Raw genomic sequence first — 24187 nt, 5'->3', positions numbered from 1 at the left:
GTTTGTTTTTTTTCAAAAGAAAGAAAGAAAATTGTGATTTGGGATATTTTAGAATTTTTATGATAATAAAAGAAGAAAGAGAATTTACTTCATCATAATCTATAATTAAAGGATGAATTTAAAATCTATATGAAGATGTATCTTATAAAGCTTAATTTTCATGAATCTGCACTGCTCATACGTACATTGTACACACAAAAAGAGACACTTTGACAAACAATAAATTATTGCTGGTTTTCATGTTATTAACTCAACATCTATTAGTGAATTAAGCTAATAAGTACACATTCCAGTAAATAACATTTATAGCACCACCTAGTGCTCATTTTAAACACCTGCGCATACGTGAGCGTGTGTGTGTGTGTGTGTGTGTGTGTGTGTGTGTGTGTCTGTGTGTGCGCACGTCTTGGCCATTTCCTGGGGTCGCCCATTACATCACACACTCGTCGATGTTCCGGCTGCCGTTTCCTCACAGCGGTCCAGGTTTTTCCGTAAACCTGAACAGTAGAGACATCAGTTAGTGAAATGTTGCTCTATAACACAGTCGTTACCACAAGAAAGAGAATACTGACAGGCCTGGGAGGAAGTCCACACATCAAACATGAATAATTTGGTTTGAAATCTTGGAGAGGACACAAGAAGGGAAAAGGATACACAACACACCTTTGAAATATCAAACGTGTGCGTGTGTGGGTGGGTGTGTGTGTGTGTGTGTGTGTGTGTGTGGGTGTGTGTGCGTGTGTGCGTGTGTGCGTGTGTTGCTTGTTTGTTTTTGAGCGCAGTGTTTCTTTGCGAGCGTTTATCCTCTAGATGCCACTATGGTGCCTACCCAGAGACGTTAATTAATAGCTAATCAAAGCTAATGTCTCAGCAGCATATCGCTAGCACAAAGACGTGATTAATATGTAATCAAAGGCCGCGGAGCACAACGCACAAAGCCGGGCCCACCCCCACGCCTCCAACGCTGCTGTTGTTAGAGAAATAAACCAACGCGCCGCCTAATTAGCTGCTGCTGGGGCGGGTTTTCTTCATGTGAAGTGGTTGAGGGTTGATCTCAGAGCCAACCACGTTCTCCTGAGCGACCACAGAGGTGACACACAAAGAACAACGAGCCAACCGCGTTCTCCTGAGCGACCACAGAGGTGACACACAAAGAACAACGAGCCAACCGCGTTCTCCTGAGCGACCACAGAGGTGACACACAAAGAACAACGAGCCAACCACGTTCTCCTGAGCGACCACAGAGGTGACACACAAAGAACAACGAGCCAACCACGTTCTCCTGAGCGACCACAGAGGTGACACACAAAGAACAACGAGCCAACCGCGTTCTCCCGAGCGACCACAGAGGTGACACACAAAGAACAATGAGCCAACGACATTCTCCTGAGCGACCACAGAGGTGACACACAAAGAACAACGAGCCAACCGCGTTCTCCTGAGCGACCACAGAGAGGTGACACACAAAGAACAACGAGCCAACCACGTTCTCCTGAGCGACCACAGAGGTGACACACAAAGAACAACGAACCAACGACGTTCTCCCGAGCGACCACAGAGGTGACACACAAAGAACAACGAGCCAACCACGTTCTCCTGAGCGACCACAGAGGTGACACACAAAGAACAACGAGCCAACCACGTTCTCCTGAGCGACCACAGAGGTGACACACAAAGAACAACGAGCCAACCGCGTTCTCCCGAGCGACCACAGAGGTGACACACAAAGAACAACGAGCCAACCGCGTTCTCCCGAGCGACCACAGAGGTGACACACAAAGAACAACGAGCCAACAACGTTCTCCGAGCGACCACAGAGGTGACACACAAAGAATGACGAGCCAACCACGTTCTCCCGAGCAACCACAGAGGTGACACACAAAGAACAACGAGCCAACCACGTTCTCCTGAGCGACCACAGAGGTGACACACAAAGAACAACGAGCCAACCGCGTTCTCCTGAGCGACCACAGAGGTGACACACAAAGAACAACAAGCCAACGACGTTCTCCTGAGCGACCACAGAGGTGACACACAAAGAACAACGAGCCAACCACGTTCTCCTGAGTGACCACAGAGGTGACACACAAAGAACAACGAGCCAACCGCGTTCTCCTGAGCGACCACAGAGGTGACACACAAAGAGCAACGAGCCAACGGCGTTCTCCTGAGCGACCACAGAGGTGACACACAAAGAACAACAAGCCAACGACGTTCTCCTGAGCGACCACAGAGGTGACACACAAAGAACAACGAGCCAACCACGTTCTCCTGAGTGACCACAGAGGTGACACACAAAGAACAACGAGCCAACCACGTTCTCCTGAGCGACCACAGAGGTGACACACAAAGAACAACGAGCCAACCGCGTTCTCCCGAGCGACCACAGAGGTGACACACAAAGAACAATGAGCCAACGACATTCTCCTGAGCGACCACAGAGGTGACACACAAAGAACAACGAGCCAACCACGTTCTCCCGAGCGACCACAGAGGTGACACACAAAGAACAACGAGCCAACCACGTTCTCCTGAGCGACCACAGAGGTGACACACAAAGAACAACGAACCAACGACGTTCTCCTGAGCGACCACAGAGGTGACACACAAAGAACAACGAGCCAACCACGTTCTCCTGAGCAACCACAGAGGTGACACACAAAGAACAACGAGCCAACCACGTTCTCCTGAGCGACCACAGAGGTGACACACAAAGAACAACGAGCCAACCGCGTTCTCCCGAGCGACCACAGAGGTGACACACAAAAGAACAACGAGCCAACGACGTTCTCCTGAGCGACCACAGAGGTGACACACAAAGAACAACGAGCCAACCATGTTCTCCCGAGCGACCACAGAGGTGACACACAAAGAACAACGAGCCAACCACGTTCTCCTGAGCGACCACAGAGGTGACACACAAGAACAACGAACCAACGACGTTCTCCTGAGCGACCACAGAGGTGACACACAAAGAACAACGAGCCAACCACGTTCTCCTGAGCGACCACAGAGGTGACACACAAAGAACAACGAGCCAACCACGTTCTCCTGAGCGACCACAGAGGTGACACACAAAGAACAACGAGCCAACCACGTTCTCCTGAGACACCACAGAGGTGACACACAAAGAACAACGAGCCAACCACGTTCTCCTGAGCGACCACAGAGGTGACACACAAAGAACAACCACACAGACACTGTGGACAAACAGCACTTTTCTAATGTTTCACACACGTCCCTCTTCTATCTTTGAGAGGACCATTAGAGACATAATGTGGAACCTGTAACCCTGTCACAGCTAACCCTGACCCTCATCACGACCCTGACCCTCATCCTGACCCTGACCACGACCCTAACCCTCATCCTGACCCTGACCACGACCCTAACCCTAAATCTGACCCTGACCCTAAATCTGACCTTGACTCTAACCCCGACCCAACCCCGACCATGACCCTAACCCTAAATCTGACCCTGATCCTGACCCTCACCCTAACGCTGACCCCAACCCAAATTCTTACCCTGGCTCTAACTCTTACCCTGACCCTGATCATGACCCTGACCCTAAACCTAACTCTTACCCTGACTCTAACTCTAACCATGACCCTGATCATGACCCTAACCCTGACCCAAACCCTAACCCTAACTCTTACTCTTACCCTGACCCCAACCATAACCCTGACCCTAACTCTTACCCTGACTCTAACTCTTACCCTGACCCTGACCTAATCCTAACTTCAACCATAAACCCAGATTTTAACCCTCAAACAGTCCCCTCAGCCAAAGTGTCCTCACTCCTCAGAATTGTCCTGACCTTGGTCTTAGGAAGAGGAGTTAACCGACACCTTAACTGACCTGTGAGTCCCAGTCTGGAGCAGGAGGTGCGACAGCAGTGTCTCTGCAGGAAGCCCTTGATGGCAACATCTCCCAGGTTATCGGGACCGAAGAGCATCTCCCCCCTGCAGCCACGACAGCAGAGTCAGGACCAGCCTCTCAGGCCAAAGACCTCACAAGGACTGAAGTGGTCCCAGGGTTCGGACTCACACTCAGACCTTCAGTCACCTTTTCTCCTGGGCCATGATGACAGTGGGGTCGGTCAGTGCTTCACCTACTCCTGTCAGGAAAGGGAGCAGGAACGTTGGGAGAATCATTCCTGTCAGACGTTTGACGGTGTCAAGCTCTGGAAAAAGAATCTACATCTGGATTCAAGTAAAATGTAATCGATCCTGTTGAGAAGGTTCCGTTGTTGCCCAGGCCACATATGCACATCCCCGGTGTTGGTGGATGTTTGCCTACGTGTGCCACGTAAATGCCCCATAAAACAGCCCGTGTTGGTGCTGCCCACCCAACCCTAACCCTAACCCTAACCCTAACCCTAACCCTAACCCTGACCCTGACCCCAACCCCTAACCCTAACCCTAACCCTGACCCCAACCCCTAACCCTAACCCTGACCCCTAACCCTAACCCTAACCCTGACCCTGACCCTGACCCCTAACCCTAACCCTGACCCTGACCCCAACCCCTAACCCTAACCCTGACCCCAACCCCAACCCCAACCCCTAACCCAGCATGCATCTCTTCACCTTGGATATCCAGGACCAGAAGCTCTCGGTGGGAGTACTCAAAGGTCCAGTGAGAGAACGCCAGCAGCAGTTCCTCCAGTGAGCAGCAGGGGGCGATCTCCTCTCCGCTGTTGTTGTTGTACTTCCGGAACTCCCCACACATGTTCCTCTCAATGGTGAACCAGTGACCGGAGGACGGGCACAGGAGCAGGGACACGTCCAGGAAGCTGCCCACACAGAGTCCAGGGGTGGGTCCATGGATGGGTCCATGATCCATTCACTCATCCATCATCCATCCATCCATCCACTCATCCATCATCCATCCATCACCCATCCATCATCCATCCATCCATCATCCATCCATCACCCATCCATCCATCCATCCATCCATCCATCATCCATCCATCCATCACCCATCCATCATCCATCCATCACCCATCCATCATCCATCCATCCATCCATCCATCATCCATCCATCATCCATCCATGCCAGATATTCAATTGAAAGCTTATTTCCCTTTAAAATTGGCCAGTAGACAGACAGACAGACAGACAGACAGACAGACAGACAGACAGACAGACAGACAGACAGACAGACAGACAGGTGTGTGTGTGTGTGTGATCACATCTCCTCCAGAGAGGGGTCAGACCTGGGGGAGGGGCACAGGTCTCTGGGCCTGATCCGGTTGAACACTTGCATCAGTTTCTGGGCCGCTCGTTGCTGCTGGATCTCCTTCAGACATTTGGGAAAAGGGGGGTGAAGCTTGAACTCTCCAGGTTTGTGATCAGCTTGTGATCAGTTTACCCTCAAACACAGCTGCAGTGACGTGCTGCCATGGAAGTACTGCTGCCAGACACCAAGCACCTCCGGCCTGAAGGCTTTGACCACGTAGACCAGACCAGGCCGGAGCACATCCTGCTCCGCCCATGTGCACAGCACCCTGCAGCCCTGCCTCAGACCCCCGTCGAGAGAGCCCTCCGCACTCGAGAGGGGCTGCAGTATGGCCGACAGGCCCCGCGAGGCCCACGAGGAGATGCTGGTGGATCCCACATCACCATCAGAGGGAAGCTCCTCTAGCGAGTAGATGCTTACCTCTTCACCTCCTTTATGGAAATATGGAAATGCAAATCTGGAAAGAGCCATCATGAAACCCAAGTTCCTAAAGAGTGACTGCAAGGAGTACCGAGGATGGAGACGGGAGTGAAGGGGATGCTGGTGGCCAGTCTCATCAGGTTGTTTCGCTCCACAGCTGCAACAGAGAGGTGTCAGTGAGAGATGCTATCAGCACAAGCATCTACCCAACACAACCATACCTGAATAGTGTGGGTACAGGGTCTCCGAAGACTGGAACCAGGAACCTTTTACTGCAGGCAGATTAAAGAGGTCATACAAGAAGCAGAAGAGACGTGAGGAAAGATCGGAACTGTTGAAAGTACCTTCAGGAGCAGCCCCGCCTTGTAAACTAAAATGATAAAATAAAAGTAAGAAGGGGAAGATTAAGAGATTATTGAAGTTATATATTAAAGTCGAAATCTAGAAAGCTTTGAGGAGAAAACACTTACGAAGATCTGCGGCTCATAGATGTGACCCAGCTTTTCCATTCTGAATGAGGTGGGCTCCACACATCCTGGAGGACAAGGACAGAAGACAAAGGTCCACCCAAACCATCGCTCCCTCATTGTAGCATCATTTCATTCAGTTGTACCTGATGAGAAAACGCTGTTTTCTGCATGATGTCCAGTGGCTCAAGATCTGCAGGAGCATCAAGATTTTCATTATTCTTTATCTTAAATAATTCCTTCTATCAGCTTTGACAAGAGAGGAGTTCAAGTGGAAAACTGCTTTCAGGGGTAGCTGGGCTAGGGTTAGGGGTTAGAGTTTAGGGCTAGGGTTAGGGGTTAGGGGTTAGAGTTTATGGCTAGGGTTAGGGGTTAGAGTTTAGGGCTAGGGTTAGGGTTAGGGGTTGGGGTTAGGGTTAGAGCTAGGGTTAGAGCTAGGGTTAGGGGTTGGGGTTAGGGTTAGAGCTATGGTTAGGGGTTAGGGGTTAGGGTTAGAGCTAGGGTTAGGGGTTAGGGGTTGGGGTTAGGGTTAGAGCTAGGGTTAGAGCTAGGGTTAGGGGTTAGGGGTTAGAGCTAGGGTTAGGGGTTAGGGGTTAGGGATAGGGGTTAGGATTAGGGGTTAGAGTTAGAGTTAGGGTTCAGGGTTGGGTTTGGGTTTGGGTTTAGTGGTTAGGGGTTAAGGTTTGGGTTGGGGTTTGAGCTAGGGTTAGGGGTTAGGGGTTAGGGATAGGGGTTAGGATTAGGGGTTAGAGTTAGAGTTAGGGTTCAGGGTTGGGTTTAGGTTTAGCGGTTAGGGTTCAGGGTTTGGATTAGGGGTTAGGGTTAGGGTTGGGGTTAGGGTTAGGGGTGAGAGTTAGAGTGAGAGTGAGAGTGAGAGTTAGAGTTAGAGTTAGAGTTCAGGGTTGGGTTAGGGTTAGGGGGTTAGAGTTAGGGTTCAGGGTTAGGGGTTAGGGGTCAGGGTTCAGGGTTCAGGGTTAGGGTTCAGGGTTAGGGGTCAGGGTTAGAGTTGGGGTTCCTTACAGAGCTGGCTGAGGCTGGCTGAAGCAGACCAACATTTAGCTTCTCCAGTCGCTCTTCTTCTCCAAAAGGCATCAGGCATTTTTGACTTTTATTGAGAAAAAAAATCCAAGAAGAGTTTTGTTTTAATGATTTTGCAGACTGTCAACATGAGATCAGTGAGATTTGCTGGGTTGTTACAGCAGGACTTTAATGTCCGTCTGCTGTTTGCTTTGTGGAACTGTGTCACATCCCACTGTGTGGACTCACCTCCTGGATCTTCACCGTCTTCCTGTTGTGACCTCTTCCTCTACCACTCACCTGAGCAAAGTCATAGGGTTCTGACCAATCTGAAGAAGAGGAATAAAGCATCTCCTTTGATCCTTTATAGCTTTAGGGTGATAATGTTTATTTCTATTAGAAACTAATTATGCACCCTCATTAAATGGATGTATGTTGTATCATTTATATTTCCTAGATTTCTAACGTGTGGACCTGCACACGGAAGTGTTCATACCTCTGCTCCTGCTGCACTGGAGAGATGCTTCATCTCTGAAAGTCCTCTTTGGACTCTGTGTGCTGGAGAAAGTGATGTTCTCCATGCTGGATGACAGAGACCTGCAGTGGCCGTAGGGGTGTCCTCGTAACACCCCCCCCACTTGGATAACGTCCCCGCTTGTCTCCATTGGCTGGAAATTCTGGAGTGACAACGTGCTGCATTATCCTCTGGAACAAAGGCTGGATTTCCAGAACCACCACAAGGTGTGGACAGGACAGCACCAGCGCATCCTTCAACATTAGTTAGCCGCTCGTGTGTCAAGCCATCCTCATCCTCCTCCTCCTCCTCTTCTTCCATTGATATTTCTTCCGGATTTGGAAGCAAATTTGGATCACACGTCCATAGTTTTGCATGCGATGAGTCCTGGTTCCAGGAGGACAGGTCCCAGGGCTCACAGGAGGTCTGATCAGCAGCGGCAGACTAGAATGAATCAAGACAAATATGCCAAAACTGAATGTGTGATGTAAACCTGCAGTCGTGGTTCGTTTCAAGATGCTGAGAAGTCAGCGAGACAGGGAAAGTGGTCTGATTACAGCAAGAATTAGATTATCTGAGATTATCTGGGTTAGGGCTAGGGTTAGGGGTTAGGGGTTAGGGTTAGAGGGTTAGGGTTAGGGGCTAGGGTTAGGGTTAGAGGGTTAGGGGCTAGGGTTAGGGGTTAGGGGTTAGGGGTTAGGGTTAGGGTTAGAGGGTTAGGGGCTAGGGTTAGAGGTTAGGGTTAGGGGTTAGGGTTAGGGGTTAGGGTTAGGGGCTAGGGTTAGGGGCTAGGGTTAGGGGCTAGGGTTAGGGGCTAGGGTTAGAGGGTTAGGGTTAGGGTTAGAGGGTTAGGGTTAGGGTTAGGGTTAGAGGGTTAGGGGGTTAGGGGTTAGGGTTAGAGGCTAGGGTTAGAGGGTTAGGGGCTAGGGTTAGAGGGTTAGGGGCTAGGGTTAGAGGGTTAGGGTTAGGGGTAGTCAATGCAGCGTTTGAGGAAACGCATGAGTTAAAGGTGCACTATGCCATCCTACAGGGTTTCAGCATGAGTCCCAAACAGTTGCCCTCTTCCCTCGGTCTCCTCTCAAATACATTTAAAAAGTTCGGAGACAAAACAAGGGTGGTAAACATCAAAAAAACGCTGGGGGGACAGGTGGAGTATCTGCGAGTAGCTAGCAGGACAGAGCCCCGAACAACGTCTGATGACATGATGTAGTTTGGAACATGGCCACGTTATGACACGAGCAGAGAAAAGAGGCCGTTTTCTTTGGTGTTTACTTCAAATGACCACGGACGTGAGGTCATGCAGGATGACACAGTGCACCTTTAGACTGAACGCATCATGCAATACCGAGAAAGTTCCATAAATAATAAATAAATGTGCTTGATTAAAAACAGGAGGTTTGCGTACGAGCTTCATTCCAGCACACCTATAATGAAATGTCAGGATCTAAGGTCAAAGGTCTGAGTACCCCCTGCACGCTGGCCCATCCCTCCTCCTCGGGTCTTCCCACTCTGCCTCCCTTTGGGTCGCTATGACGCTCCGGTGATGCACGCCTCCTCCCAATCACGCTGAAGTTCTTCAGCAGAGACGGTGGGCTACTTCTACAGGCCGTCACAGGCTGCAGAGTCAGACCATCTCTGTGGCTTTGAGTCCAGCTGTGGGGGTGGACGTGCCAGGGCACTGCAGGAGGCTGACACTGGGCAAGACGGACCTCTTCCTGGAGCTGACTGTCCGATGCAGACAGCATGGTCAGGGTGTCCACAGCCAGGGCTGACAGGTCTTGGAGGTGGCCCAGCTGAGAATCTAACTCTAACAAACTGTCCTGAATGAAGTTGACCTTCTCCGAGACCTCCTCCACCATCACATTCATCTCTTCAACCCTAGAGGGACACGATAAAGAAAAAGATGGAACATTGACTGATTGATTCATTGGAGCTCCTGTTTTTGTCCTGCAGCCAGGAACCAGAATTAAATCCATGCACTGTCCATGTACAAATCAGTACATCAGTCCTGGACTAGGCCCTGGCCCAGACCCTGAACCTGAACCCGGACTGTACCCTGGCCCAGACACTGGATCTGACCCTGGACTGTACCCTGGCCCAGACCCTGGATCTGACCCTGGATCTGACCCTGGAAAGTACCCTGGCCCAGACCTGGATCTGACCCTGGAAAGTACCCTGGCCCAGACCCTGGATCTGACCCTGGACTGTACCCTGGCCCAGACTTCAAAGTGTCCCTATTTGACTAGAGAGCTCTGAAGGGTCTTGGACCTGGATACAGTTCAGATTTTCTTGTACTATATGAGACATCCAGATCCCTCAGATCCTCAAGAGGAGCTTTCAGGGTTCCAGAGTCACAGACAACCCAGGTAGGATGTACCGCACCTGTGCACCGCTGTCTCACTCAAGTCTTTAAATCAGTCCAGAAACTGTATCATTTCCTTAGACTTTCACGAGTGATAATATGTCCTACTTGAGCTATTTTGACAGAGCTTTTATGATGCATTTCTTACTTTCTAAGACCCTAACCCTTGGAAAGTGTCGGGAATCGTCTTGTGTCTATAGGAATAAGCTTGTCTTGTCTCACTCCGCCGTTTTTCCGTTTTTTCCGATACGTACAGACAAAAGTGATCCATCAGACAACGTCTATCAGAACCTCTGTTTTCTGTATTTGGACCACGCCGCTGTGGAGCCATGTACCAGCCCAAAGAAAGGAAAGAAGAGGGACTGGGCCAAGCCAGAGCAAAGAGGAAAGATGGCTGCCTGTTAGCCCCACAGGTGACAGCAGACAGTTAACAGGAGCTGAAGAACCGTCGCCATGGCGATGTGACTGCTGGGGAAATCCAAACACAGCAGACGGCGAAATGAATTCCTGGTAATCAAAGTTTCTGGGAATGTTGGAGGAGACAGGCCAAGTGTCAGGCAGACAAACTCATTGTGGCTAGTTAATATAGTTTGGGAAGAAGCTTGAGAAGTGAAATATCAGAGTTGAGTTCTCTGATATATATTTTTAAAAAAACAGATTTCAGTGCTGTTCACTCAGGCTGCAGACAAAACAGCACTAACCTCTCGGCTGTGGTTCTGATCCTGTTCATCTGGTTGCTGCTAGCGTCGTTGCTCTTCTCCTGGAAGTACGCTTCAACACATTTCTCCTCAAACTCGTGCAGCAGTTTTCGATCTTCACACCCCAGAAACAGCTCTGAGGGCACAGGAAGGCGGGTTTATTGGGTCGCACCAACACCTGAGCTGACCTGTTGTGTAGTTTGCTTTCTGTTGACGCCTCTTTGTGGATGAAATAACATTTAAGCATCAGCCAGGAGGAGGCTGAGTTATATAGAAGCAATTAAAATGACTTCTGTGAGTCAAAATCAGCCAATCAGAACCACCAACACAGCCAAATGATCTCAGAGGTCTCAGAGCTGCGACTCACTGAGCCCGGTGCCTCCTTCCTCCCCCTCAGCGGCTCCTCGACACCTCCTGCAGATGGTTCTCAGTAGCAGGACCACGTGGCTGAGGAGGACCATGGGAGGAGGCAGCCAGGGCCGGTCCTGGTAGGTCATGATGTAGCGGTAGCGGTTGTACTTCCACAGCTTGTTGGATGTAGCGGCCATGTCAAAGTAGATGTTGCTATAATCAAAGCAGACTGTGTTATATCAAAGCAGACTGTGCTACATCAAAGCAGACTGCGTTACATCAAAGCAGACTGTGTTACATCAAAGCAGACTGTGCTACATCAAAGCAGACTGTGCTACATCAAAGCAGACTGTGCTACGTCAAAGCAGACTGTGCTACATCAAAGCAGACTGTGCTACATCAAGGCAGACTTTGCTACATCAAGGCAGACTTTGCTACATCAAAGCAGACTTTTAAAGCTCATTATTAGAGGATGTAAAAAACATACTTGACAAATGCAATCAGAATATTGACCATGATGATGTACTGAAGAAACATATAGACAGCCTGAAGGAGGGGGGAGAGGAAGGCCGCTGGGGGGCAGTGTTGCACACCGTCACACACTGTTAACACAGTGAGACCACAGTGAGATATTACGTGTGTGTGTGTGTGTGTGTGTGTGTGTGTGTGTGTGTGTGTGTGTGTGTGTGAGTGAGTGAGTGAGTGAGTCTTTGCTTCTTTAAATTGTTTTCCATCACAATTTAACAGACGAATGACTCCAAGCTGATTCTTGATCTGCTCATCATTCATTCATTCATTTATTTATTTTGAGGCAGCAGAAAGAGAAGCCTCCTGAGATGTGTGAGGAGCCACTTACCGTCCATCTCTGAGGCATAGACCTCACCATAAATCATCCAGTAAGGCTGGAAGACCACGTCCCGAGCCAGACTCCAGGAGGGCTCTGAGTTCGGGGACAGGATGGCCTTTCTGGACACGCCAAAGCTCAGCAGCACTATGGCCATCATCACCACGATGAAGAACATGTTACGGGTCTGAACAGGTGCAGACACAACAGACGGGATGAAAACACGCTTCTGAAAGCTGTTGGTGGTCTTCTGTTCAAACCCACCATCTTTGTGATGATGGTGAGGTAAGGCCCAGCATGCTGGTTGACAGCCAACAGATCCATGGACCTGATGAACCAGAAGATGAGATCCAGACAGTAGCTGATCCGCCCTGCTGTCCGGTAGGGCTCGGGATGCCAGCGCAAGGCCAGTCCAGCCAGAAAGAGAAGGATGGCCAGGAAGTCTGAAACGTTCCAATACTCAGAGAACCAAACCTTCAGCTTGTGGCTCAGTTTCCTCGGCTCAGACATTAGAACCTAATGAAGCAGCGGGATCAGGGTTGGGGACATGGTTGACCATATTTCAGCTGGTGTTGTGCTTCGGTTGGGGATCGCGAACCTCTCTGGTCTTCTCCAGCGCTGTGGACACCATGTACGATATAAGCAGCCATTCCTGAGCACTTGGCTGCTCCTCCATCTTTACCAGCACCACATAGGAGAAGAGCATCAGGAAACCCAGGTAGAACATCTGGAAGAGGAAGAGGGCAGCTGTGAAGGGACACACACATCTGCTGGACTTTTGTCTTGAACTCAGCAAATAAAACCAGAGTGTGTGTGCGTGTGCGTGTGCATGCGTGTGCGCGTGTGTGTGTGTGTGTGTGTGTGTGTGTGTGTGTGTGTGTGTGTGTGTGTGTCTGCTCTCGTCCACCTACTGTGTGAAACCAGAATTTGACAACTGGTGCTGTGTAGAATTCCAAAAGTCTTTTCATCCAGGACAAAGAATTCCAAGTGGTCCAGGACGGATTTAGTGACCCAGGAGCAGGACTTTCTTGGAGGGGGACGGGGCCTCGTTCTGAATCCTGACCCGCCTGTGATCACAGTGGAAGATGAAGGCAGCCAAAGAGGATAGAGGTGAACGCATGTGCAGTCATCTCGGCCCTGGTGCGTTACCATCTGATCCGCTCGCTCCGGGGATGATTCTGACTTGGCCGGGTCAAGTCCAAACAGCATTGTCTCGTAGGACTGGGGCACGTGACACATCTCAGCCTTGCTCTTAAACTCCAGCAGCAGGATGGCAGGAGGCAGGATGAGGCTGAGGATGATCTGAAGGATGCAACAAGAACATCACCACGTGGTGGCCCACGCCGCCAGATGACCACAGGCAGCACACACGTCGACCGGCATGAGATCCGTCTGACCTTCAGAGAAGAGTTCTTCCTCATGTTGAGTGGACCCGACCACAGGTCCGTGAGCAGGGTCTGGGTGCAGGAGTGTGAGACGAACGGCCGGTGGCACGAGGAGACGGCCATCTGCAGACACGTGAAGTGGCTCCACGCCTCCATCTCGGAGGTCAACAGCTTCATGGCCATCTGCTCGTTCTGGTGGAAGGCCACATCCAGCAGGTCCACGGCCAGCTGTCCAAACTCACTGAGACAGGGACACAGAGGGACGGACTGGACTCATTACCGTCCACACACACACACACACACACACACACACACACACACACACACACTTACAGGGAGCACGTCCTGAGTCGCTCCGCGGTGCTGTCGTCCATGCTGCTCCGCCGGGCTTCAAAGGCCATGGAGCGGTAGAGTTGACAGGCTGCTGTGGCTCGGGCGAGTGCCTCTTCACCGCGTGGCCACAAGAACAGCGCCATCTGCTGGCGCTGCTGGAGCACGGCCCACACAAACAGGTCGTTGAAATTGAAGGCGACCAGCGGGGGGGCCTCGCAGGGGCCAGTGCTCATCGTGTCCTGACGTCTGCTGACCGTTGGGAAGGCCTGTTGCTGCAGAGATGGGAGGCAGACGAAGGTGTGCAACCCTTCATCTGGTTTGGCTTTAGCATAAGACTGAAGCTAGCCACCAGCCCGGGCCAGCAACAGCACCCCCCCAATGCTAGGTATGGTTGTGGTCCATGTTCAAAGACAGAGCGTTCTTCTGCGGCCCCTCTGAAGGACCCTCTCTGAGCGTACCTTAGAAGAATAGAGGAAACACCAACCTGGGGTTTGTAGGGCTGTGCCGTCCTAAAGAAATGCAGGTGACTCCTGCTGGAGTCCAGAACCAATCCGTGTCGCTGCTTTGACACAGCAGTCCAGCTTTCCCGTCTCCCCTTCTGGAGCATTCATTGTTTGGAATAAAGTGAGACCTAGTTTGTGGAGAGCAGCCCAAGGCAGCAGCGGATGGATCCTCACCTTCTTCTGCAGGCGGCTGTAAACAGCCCTGAAGGGCTTCCGTGTGTAGGTGCTGCAGTAGGCTCCTCCCATCAGGTACTCCATCACCAGGCCCACATCGATGATGGACAGACGGTACCCTTCAGGCAGAGACGTCTACATGCAAACACCCAGTAAATCAGCCACACGTGCCACCTACCTGGGCAGCATCACATGTATCAGCCTGAAGGTCACATGATCACAACTCGCCTGTTTCACATCTTCAACGAGGTGGCGGAGGAAGCGGTCCGTCTGCCCCCCCGACTGGGGCTGCAGGCGCGGAACCAGCAGCATCGATCACAGAGCAGACAAGTAACAGCAATAAGAGAGCGAGCCAGACATCACACATGAGCCCCGAGAGGGCGCCACACACAACAAGCCTGCTCGGGGGCACCGCTGGCCCGGAACCGAGCCTCTTTTAGAATCTGTGCTCCAGCAACAGGACACAAGCGTCTCTGGTTGTGTACAGGTGGCTCTGACCAGCAGAGGCAGCTCAAATGAAGAACACTCACAGTGTTATAAAGCTCCTCGAGACGGTTGACAGTCAGGAAACGGCTCATGGTCATGCCGTTATCAATCAGCAGCTTCACAAAACCGACCCGGTCCATCACCAGAGCGTCCAGCAGAGCCTGCTCCAAAGAACCAACCTGCAATGAAGACAGACTATAGGATGGAGGCCCAACCTGGTCCAGTCAGAGACTGGAATAGAGCTTCCTGAAGTGGTCTGCTCTCTCAGACCTTCCAGTGCTGTCCAGACACCAGGATGTGTTTCTGAGCGAGATCGGCTCGGTTCCAGGCCAGCGTCATGCTCAGCTGTTCTGCAGGACCAGCTGTGGTGCCTGTTCACCACATATGAAGACAAGCTTGAGTACGTTGGCCGTTATTGACATGCACAGGTTAAAATGTCCACTGTCCCCCCCACGAGCAGAAAAGACCAACCCTTCAGAGCACTTGTCAGAATAGCTGCATCAGGCAAACCCAGGTCCTCCGATTCAGAGTCATAGACAGTTATCTGGTGGTCAGAGGGACAGATAGAGTCACACGCACGCACGCACATGCACACGCACACACACACACACACACACACACACACACACACACACACACACACACAGCTTTACCAACTGCCTGTGATCCATACACTGCTGCAGGAGACCACACAGCTCAGAGGCTTCTGAGCTCTCCACACCAAAAGCACTTTGGACCCTGATGAGGAGGTCATGTGTGAAGTCTGCATGTAGCTGCCTACAACATGAAACTGGAGTCACGCGTGGGACAAAGGTCAAACAGCCACAACACACACACACACAACACAACACAACACACACACACACAACACACTGAATGGAGCTAACCTGTCTGTAGCCGTGTGTTTGTGTAAGAAAGCGAGCAGGTCAGCCGCCCTGCCGGACCCCTCAAACACAAACACAGGAACTGGGGGAACACTCTGAACACAGTCCAGCACCGTAGACACGATGTTAGGTCCCCCCTCCACCACCACACACACCACTGGCACCCCCAGCTTCAGCCCTAGAAACAAGGTGTTTCAGCAGGAAATACAGGGGTGAGTTAAAGAACTGCACACCCACACCCACACCACACACACACACACACCACACCCACACCCACACACACACCCACACACACACACACACACACACAACACACACACACACACACACACACACTGACGTGGGTGTATCTTCTGCTGCTGGATGTGCTTCTCCAGGCTCTTCCTGAGGCCTTGTTGGCATCCATGTTTTCCCACTGTTCCATCGTCCACCAACAGGAAGTGGGAGTGGAAGCCATTCAGACAGGCCCTCTTGCTCAGGGGGTTAGCAAGTGGTTGGTAGGGCTTGAATACCTGATCATCAGAACATCAGAACACTCAGCCTTCACAACACTCTAACCCTTGTCAGCGAATAAATGAGATGAAGAACTTCGGTGAATACCCACATCTCTTCCGATAAGGTCGGTGTTACTGTCGATGACTCCCCACGGTGTGATGCCAACGGTGTTCCTGCTCCTCAGGCTGTGGCTGCCAAAGGTTCTTACTGCCTCACCCACATATTTGGAGACACCTGCCCAAGAGGAGAATCCAAAAACAAAGAGCGGAATGAGGACGCATGGAAACACGAGATTCATCATTATTGCAACAGCAACAAAAAGGTAAAGGGGCGGGGCTCTGGCAGCCTTGGCCTCATGACTGAGATGGAAGTAACAAATGCATGGACTAACTTTTCAGCATCATGGTGGGTCAGTAGCTTCCTGATCTTTGAGATGTTCCTCAGGTGAAAAAAGGCACTTCTAGAGACTAATTTGATGTGTGAATTGGACAGATCTGGGACAAACCATCTAGAGGGATCATGTGATTTAATGTCTGTGTAGATTCTCAATCATCCAGGTCAGTTACCCAAGTAAGATCTCTGAATCCACTGGACCTGTTCGGGTTTTTCTGCATGCATACAGTAGATCTTACTTTGATCATGTGATCTAATCTATCCCTGAGAGGTTCAGGACCAAACACCATGACCTCAGTTTTTCCTGGGTTAAGGAGGAGGAAATTTGAAGACATCCAGGACTTTATGTCTTTAAGACAGGTCTGGAGCTTCACTAACTTCTCTGTCTCCTCTGGTTTCATGGATAAATAGAGCTGAGTGTCATCAGCATAACAATGAACATTTATCCCATGCTGCCGAATAATGTTCCCTAAGGGAAGCATGTACAAGGTGAAGAGGATTGGTCCGAGTACAGAACCTTGAGGAACTCCATGGCTAACCCTACTGTATGAGGAGGGAACACCATGGACATGAGCAAACTGGTATCTATCAGATAAGTATGATCTAAACCAGTCTAGTGCTGTCCCTTTAATCCCAATCACATGTTCCAGTCTCTGTAACAGGATGCTGTGATCAACTGTATCAAAAGCAGCACTGAGGTCCAGCAGAACCAGCATAGAGACCAGTCCATGATCTGAAGCTATGAGAAGATCATTAGTGACTTTAAGAAGTGCTGTTTCTGTGCTGTGGTGAGCTCTAAAGCCTGACTGAAACATCTCAAACAGGCTGTTCCTCTGCAGGTGCTCCAGTAACTGAGTCACCACCACCTTCTCTAGAACTTTAGAGATAAAAGGAAGGTTGGATATCGGCCTATTATTTGCTAATACATCAGGATCCAGTGATGGTTTTTAAGCAACGGCTTAATCACTGCCACCTTGTAGGACCGGGGTACATAACCTGACGCTAAAGAACCATTGATCTGGTCCAGGACAGAATAGAAGGGATACGTGGATCTAAAACACTGTGACTCTTGGTTAATTTAGCCACGGTGTTGAAAAGAAATCTGGGGTTGTTCTGGTTTTCTTCAGTTAAAGAAGAAAAATAGGCAGTTCTAGCCTTACGGAGGGCCGTTCCAGGCTAGATAGAGTTACCTCTTTGGCAAGAATACCATTCTGTATTCTTTTTTCCCTTTTTCTTGACCTCTTTATCCGTTTCAGGGTTAGCAGGACGGTGCTGAAGCCTATCATCGATTTTTATGCGTGCAGTTCATTTCAGGGTCCTCTGACAACATTTGATGGTTTGGTACCTTGCTCAAGGGTATCTCAACAGTGCTCCAAAGATGTCCTGGCATATGAACCTACCAGAAACCCTCACATGGTTTGTCCTCAGCAGCTTGAGAGCTCAAGAACCCTCTGCTTCTGGCACATGTTCAACCTCAACACCAGACCAGCTCGAGAATGTGATTCAAACTATGAATCGGCTGATTTGGAAGAAAACAACCGACTCAAGTAGTGAAATAAAACCTTAAAACTACCATTTTCAATAGCTACATGAACATTAAAGAGACCTTCCGCTGAGGTTCTGTTGTGAGCACCAAGTCAGACAGGAAGTTGGAGAACTGAGCCAGGAACTCTCATTGTTTGGCACATCTGCTCTCAAGATTGTCAAAGTGCCCCACTGAGCAGTCCACGATGTCACGGTTTCCTTCAGAGTTGGAGTCCGGTCACTCATATTTATGCTCATTTGTTCGAGGTTCGTGTGGAACAGAGCTGATCTGACTCATGTCCATGTCCAACACGACCATGTTGGCAGATGCCTAGAACATGCTAAGACCAAGAAGAGAGGCCCTTTAGGACGCTGACACAATATAAAGCCAGCAAGACTGACCCGTGCTGACCTGTGCTGAACCATGCTGACCTATGCTGACCCGTGCTGAACCGTGCTGACCCGTGCTGAACCAGGCTGACCTGTGCTGACCTGTGCTGAACCATGCTGACCTGTGCTGACCAGGCTGACCTGTGCTGAACCATGCTGACCCGTGCTGAACCAGGCTGACCTGTGCTGACCTGTGCTGAACCATGCTGACCTGTGCTGACCCTTGCTGACCTGTGCTGAACCATGCTGACCCGTGCTGAACCATGCTGATCCATGCTGAACCATGCTGACCCGTGCTGACCTAGGCTGACCCGTGCTGAACCAGGCTGACCTGTGCTGAACCATGCTGACCTGTGCTGACCCTTGCTGACCTGTGCTGAACCAGGCTGAACCATGCTGACCTGTGCTGACCTGTGCTGAACCATGCTGACCTGTGCTGACCCTTGCTGACCCTTGCTGACCCGTGCTGACCCGTGCTGAACCAGGCTGACCTGTGCTGAACCATGCTGACCTGTGCTGAACCATGCTGACCTGTGCTGAACCATGCTGACCCATGCTGAACCAGGCTGACCCGTGCTGAACCAGGCTGACCTGTGCTGAACCATGCTGAACCATGCTGAACCATGCTGACCCGTGCTGAACCAGGCTGACCCGTGGTGGTGTGGCTGAATGAAAGGTGCCGACAGACGTGCCTGTACTGATGCCTTCGGTGAGGATCCAGGCCCCTGTGCTGAGGGCAGCCGCCATCAGCCCCCTGCTGAAGGCCTGCATCACTTTAGGGGGCAGGGTGAAGTTTTCTGAACCTCCCTGAACACTCAGCAGTAACTTGGGCCGCTCCATCTGCCACTCCTTCAGCATCAGTTGGAGCAACATCTCAGCTTTTGTGTCCGCCGCCACACGAATATACTGCAAAGGAAAAGCCACCTTTTTAATGTCATAGAAGAAAGACACGATCTTCCTGCCACAGCAAACCAAAACCACTGAAAGCTTGGAACGAGCTTCTCTTCTTCTGGGGCAACTGTCATGCAAAGGGCAGGTGTGTAGCTGTCAGAACCACCGACCTTGGCCCGGCACACTCGCGTAGCAGTGTCCTCAAAATCGATGGTGCCAAAAGCATCAGTGGGGCTGGCTTTGGTGTGGAGCTCTGTGGACCAGGTCTCAGCCTCCTCCAGACCAGGAGAGAGAGACAGGGGTGGAAGGAAGCCTCCCCAGGTGTGCTCCCCCATGAGCCGACCACAGCAACATCTGGACCACAAAGTTGGCAAATTCTTTGACACTTTTACACAAAAACGTTTGACCTTGTGGGTCAAGATCAGCCAGGATACTTTCAGCTGCTGTCCTGATACCTGGTAAACCCCAGAATATACCTGCAGTACTAAAAGGTACTATAAAGACAGTAATAATGAAGACAGTAATAATGAAGAGAGTAATAATGACAGTAATAATAAAGAGAGTAATAATAGAGTAATAATGACAGTAATAATAAAGAGAGTAATAAAGAAGACAGTAATAATAAAGACAGTAATAATAAAGAGAGTAATAATGAAGACAGTAATAATAAAGACAGTAATAATGAAGACAGTAATAAGGACAGGAATAATGACAGGAATAAAGAGGGTAATAATAAAGAGAGTAATAATGACAGTAATAATAAAGAGAGTAATAATGAGGACAGTAATAATGAAGAGAGTAACAATGAAGACAGTAATAATAAAGACAGTAATAATATAGAGAGTAATAATGAAGAGAGTAATAAAGAAGACAGTAGAAATAAAGAGAGTAATAAAGAAGACAGTAATAAGGACAGTAATAATAAAGACAGTAGTAAGGACAGTAATAATAAAGAGAGTAATAATGAGGACAGTAATAATGAAGAGAGTAACAATGAAGACAGTAATAATAAAGACAGTAATAATATAGAGAGTAATAATGAAGAGAGTAATAAAGAAGACAGTAGAAATAAAGAGAGTAATAAAGAAGACAGTAATAAGGACAGTAATAATGACAGTAATAATAAAGAGAGTAACTATGAAGACAGTAATAATAAAGACAGTAATAATAAAGACAGTAATAATGAAGACAGTAGTAAGGACAGTAATAAGGACAGTAATAAAGAAGACAGTAATAAAGACAGTAATAATGAAGATAGTAGTAAGGACAGTAATAAGAACAGTCAGGAGCTGGACCTTACATGTCCCCCGTCACTGGTGCATCAGAGTTTGGACAGTAATAATGAAGACAGTAATAAAGACAGTAATAATGAAGACAGTAATAATAAAGACAGTAATAAAGACAGTAATAATGAAGACAGTAGTAATGAAGACAGTAATAAAGACAGTAATAATGAAGACAGTAGTAAGGACAGTAATAAGGACAGTCAGGAGCTGGACCTTACGTGTCCCCCGTCACTGGTGCATCAGAGTTTGGACAGTAATAAAGAAGACAGTAATAAAGACAGTAATAATGAAGACAGTAATAATAAAGACAGTAATAATAAGGACAGTAATAAAGACAGCCAGGAGCTGGACCTTACGTGTCCCTGTCACTGGTGCATCAGAGTTTGGACATTACCGGTAATAATGAAGACAGTCACAATAAAGACAGTAATAAAGACAGCCAGGAGCTGGACCTTACGTGTCCCTGTCACTGGTGCATCAGAGTTTGGACATTACCGGTAATAATGAAGACAGTAATAAAGACAGTAATAAAGACAGCCAGGAGCTGGACCTTACGTGTCCCCCGTCACTGGTGCATCAGAGTTTGGACATTAATAATGAAGACAGTCACAATAAAGACAGTAATAAAGACAGCCAGGAGCTGGACCTTACGTGTCCCCCGTCACTGGTGCATCAGAGTTTGGACATTACCGGTAATAATGAAGACAGTCACAATAAAGACAGCCAGGAGCTGGACCTTACGTGTCCCCGTCACTGGTGCATCAGAGTTTGGAGGCTGTGTTTGGTAGCTAATGGTAGCTAATGGTAGCTAATGGTAGCTAATGAGGGCTACTGTGCAGCAGCAGGTCCTGCGGGTGTCCCTCTCAGCCCGTGAGGACATCATCTAATGTGTCTCTGTGAGCTTTGATACAGTTTACATCGTCTCAAATGCTGCTGGTTTCTGGTTTAATCCCGTCAGCTCTGGTGTGGTGCTGTCTGAACCGCTTCCAGGTCCAGGGGTCATCATGTCACTGTTTCTGTCCAACTCTGGACACGTCTGTCCTGCTGCAACAACATAGCAAAACCAGGAGAGTTTGAACCCAGATTGTACCTGATCAGGTTCTGGCACACTTGGCAAACAGGGTCGCATCTGGAAGAAAGAGGAGAGGAGGAGATGATTCAAGAATCCCCATCAGTTCCTGGAAGGAAGTGTCCATCATGTGTGTCCAGCAGCCGGAGCTGTGAAAGCTGCTGAGAACGAACCCATGAAACGGACCAGTCTGCTCATTCTACCTGTGAAGGTCTCGGGAGGAGGGGATGAACTTCACACAGTCCCTCTTGAAGAAGGTCTCCTGGGTCCAGCACCGCCCTGACTGCAGTCAAAAGAGAAGAGATTCCTGTTGAGTTCACCTTGTAGCCGTTACTCCGAGGAAAGCTGTGGTCTGGGACCTTCTCGCTGAAGCTCATTCTTGTGCCGTCGTACAGTATGTCCACAATTGTCCAGCAGGGAATGAGGACTGAGAGCTTCTCTGTCCCACCAATCTGTAGTGGACTCGAGGGGACACGGGACAGTCAAACCGCCGTCCAGCCCAGCGGTGGGTTCTCCTCCTGCGGGGAGGTTCTCCAGCTCCGCTCGGTTTTCCCGTGCACATTTAACAATGGTGTTGCTCAGTGCAACAATGTTGTGAGGAAACATCGCCACATCCTTTTCCTGGGATTAGCACCAGCGGCCTGGTTTGGGTCGGACCGTGTAAACAGGGCCGTAAACTCCTGAAGCGGTTTAACGCTGTCAACGATTAGCTGTTACCAAAGGAGTCGGCCCACCTAAAGGACACACGGCCGTTAGGCCACAGTTCTGAAGGAAGGTTAAGACGTTTAGCAAATGCATATTAGAGATTCGGTTTGTGAAGGAAGTAGATCGATAAACCATCCAAGGCTTCCTGCTGGGCTGTTAGCCAGCATTAACATGACATCCTTGCCTTTAGCTATTTGCTAAACTGATCATGAAACTGTGTTGTTAAACGTGTAAGTTCTTCCCCCACCAAAGCCCTGAGCACCAATGCTGATCCAACTTACCATGGTGGAACCCTGGTGGAACCCTGGAGACACATGCAGGAGCTTGAACGGAGCTCAACCTGCAACAAGGACTGTTGTGTTTCCCCTTTTATCAGTGTGGGTCCAAAGAGCAGCATTTTCCTTGAGGAGTTCACAACCTCCTCTTTTACCCACATTCCAGCTGTTGCCTCATTGGCTGTCCTGATCGGTGGACTATGGACAGTGTCACCCGTGAGAGGGTCAGGGTCAGGGTCAGGGTTAGGGTTAGGTTTAGGGTTAGGGCCAGGGTTAGGGTTAGGGTTAGAGGGTTAGGGTCAGGGTTAGGGTCAGGGTTAGGTTCAGGGTTAGAGGGTTAGGGTTTAGGGTTAGAGGGTTAGGGTTTAGGGTTATGGTCAGGGTTAGGATCATGGTTAGAGGGTTAGGGTTAGAGGGTTAGAGGGTTAGGGTTTAGGGTTAGAGGGTTAGGGTTTAGGGTTATGGTCAGGGTTAGGGTTAGGGTTTAGGGTTAGGGCCAGGGTTAGGGTTAGAGGGTTAGGTTCAGGGTCAGGGTCAGGGTTAGAGGGTTAGGGTTTAGGGTTAGAGGGTTAGGGTTTAGGGTTAGGGTCAGGGTTAGGATCATGGTTAGAGGGTTAGGGTTAGAGGGTTAGGGTTAGGGTTAGGGTTAGAGGGTTAGGGTTTAGGGTTAGGGTTAGGGTTTAGGGTTATGGTCAGGGTTAGGATCAGGGTTTAGGGTTATGGTCAGGGTTAGGATCATGGTTAGAGGGTTAGGGTTAGAGGGTTAGAGGGTTAGGTTCAGGGTTAGAGGGTTAGGGTTAGGGTTATGGTCAGGGTTAGGATCAGGGTCAGAGTCAGGGTCAGGGTTATGGTCAGGGTCAGGGTTAGGATCAGGGTCAGGGTTATGGTCAGGGTTAGGATCAGGGTCAGGGTTAGGGTTAGGGTTAGGGTTAGAGGGTTAGGGTCAGGGTCAGAGTTAGGGTTAGGGTCAGGTCAGGGTTAGGGTTTAGGGTTATGGTCAGGGTTAGGATCAGGGTCAGGTTAGGGTCAGGGTTTAGGGTTAGGGTCAGGGTCAGGGTTAAGGTTTAGGGTTATGGTCAGGGTTAGGATCAGGGTCAGAGTTAGGGTCAGGGTCAGGGTTAGGGTTATGGTCAGGGTTAGGATCAGGGTCAGAGTTAGGGTCAGGGTTAGGGTTATGGTCAGGGTTAGGATCAGGGTCAGAGTTAGGGTCAGGGTCAGAGTCAGAGTTAGGGTTAGGGTTTAGGGTTATGGTCAGGGTTAGGATCAGGGTCAGAGTTAGGGTCAGGGTCAGGGTTAACCCTAAACCCTGAAACACACGAACGTCCTCACAACCTGAAGCTTTCACCTTAAGGGTTGAAAACAATGCTCAGTTCTTGTGCTGGTTTCCCTCTGAAGGCAGTCAGAGATGAATCCTTGGAGACGTTCCAACATCCACTTGGCTTCGTGACTTCGTCTCTGTGCCCCTGAACGATGATTCGCAGCTT

At 49.8% G+C, this 24187-nt stretch overlaps 1 protein-coding gene across 1 annotated transcript; it reads right to left on the bottom strand.

Annotated features, from left to right (window-relative positions):
* Window positions 1–37: 37 nt before the first annotated feature.
* On the bottom strand, window positions 38–22804 carry trpm6 (transient receptor potential cation channel, subfamily M, member 6). The gene is given in 42 exon segments (XM_057033304.1): window positions 38–497; window positions 3856–3959; window positions 4063–4114; window positions 4586–4791; window positions 5215–5297; window positions 5370–5668; window positions 5749–5814; window positions 5879–5929; window positions 6002–6027; window positions 6128–6192; window positions 6271–6317; window positions 7145–7229; window positions 7391–7470; window positions 7638–7757; window positions 7760–8099; window positions 9122–9533; window positions 10719–10851; window positions 11083–11279; window positions 11554–11668; window positions 11923–12097; window positions 12175–12426; window positions 12509–12637; window positions 12822–12977; window positions 13060–13212; window positions 13308–13536; window positions 13629–13900; window positions 14113–14226; window positions 14306–14440; window positions 14534–14593; window positions 14836–14970; window positions 15062–15162; window positions 15263–15335; window positions 15445–15568; window positions 15679–15853; window positions 16016–16187; window positions 16280–16404; window positions 19170–19383; window positions 19539–19722; window positions 21745–21783; window positions 21927–22006; window positions 22083–22457; window positions 22710–22804. Coding segments are annotated over 41 exon segments (5658 nt in total). The 5' UTR covers window positions 22101–22457; window positions 22710–22804; the 3' UTR covers window positions 38–435.
* Window positions 22805–24187: the final 1383 nt, after the last annotated feature.

The sequence above is a fragment of the Takifugu flavidus genome, chromosome 5, assembly GCF_003711565.1.
Source record: "Takifugu flavidus isolate HTHZ2018 chromosome 5, ASM371156v2, whole genome shotgun sequence".
Taxonomy (NCBI): Eukaryota; Metazoa; Chordata; class Actinopteri; order Tetraodontiformes; family Tetraodontidae; genus Takifugu; species Takifugu flavidus.
Note: the sequence above shows the minus strand (reverse complement) of the source record. Positions and strands in the feature narration are given on the sequence as shown.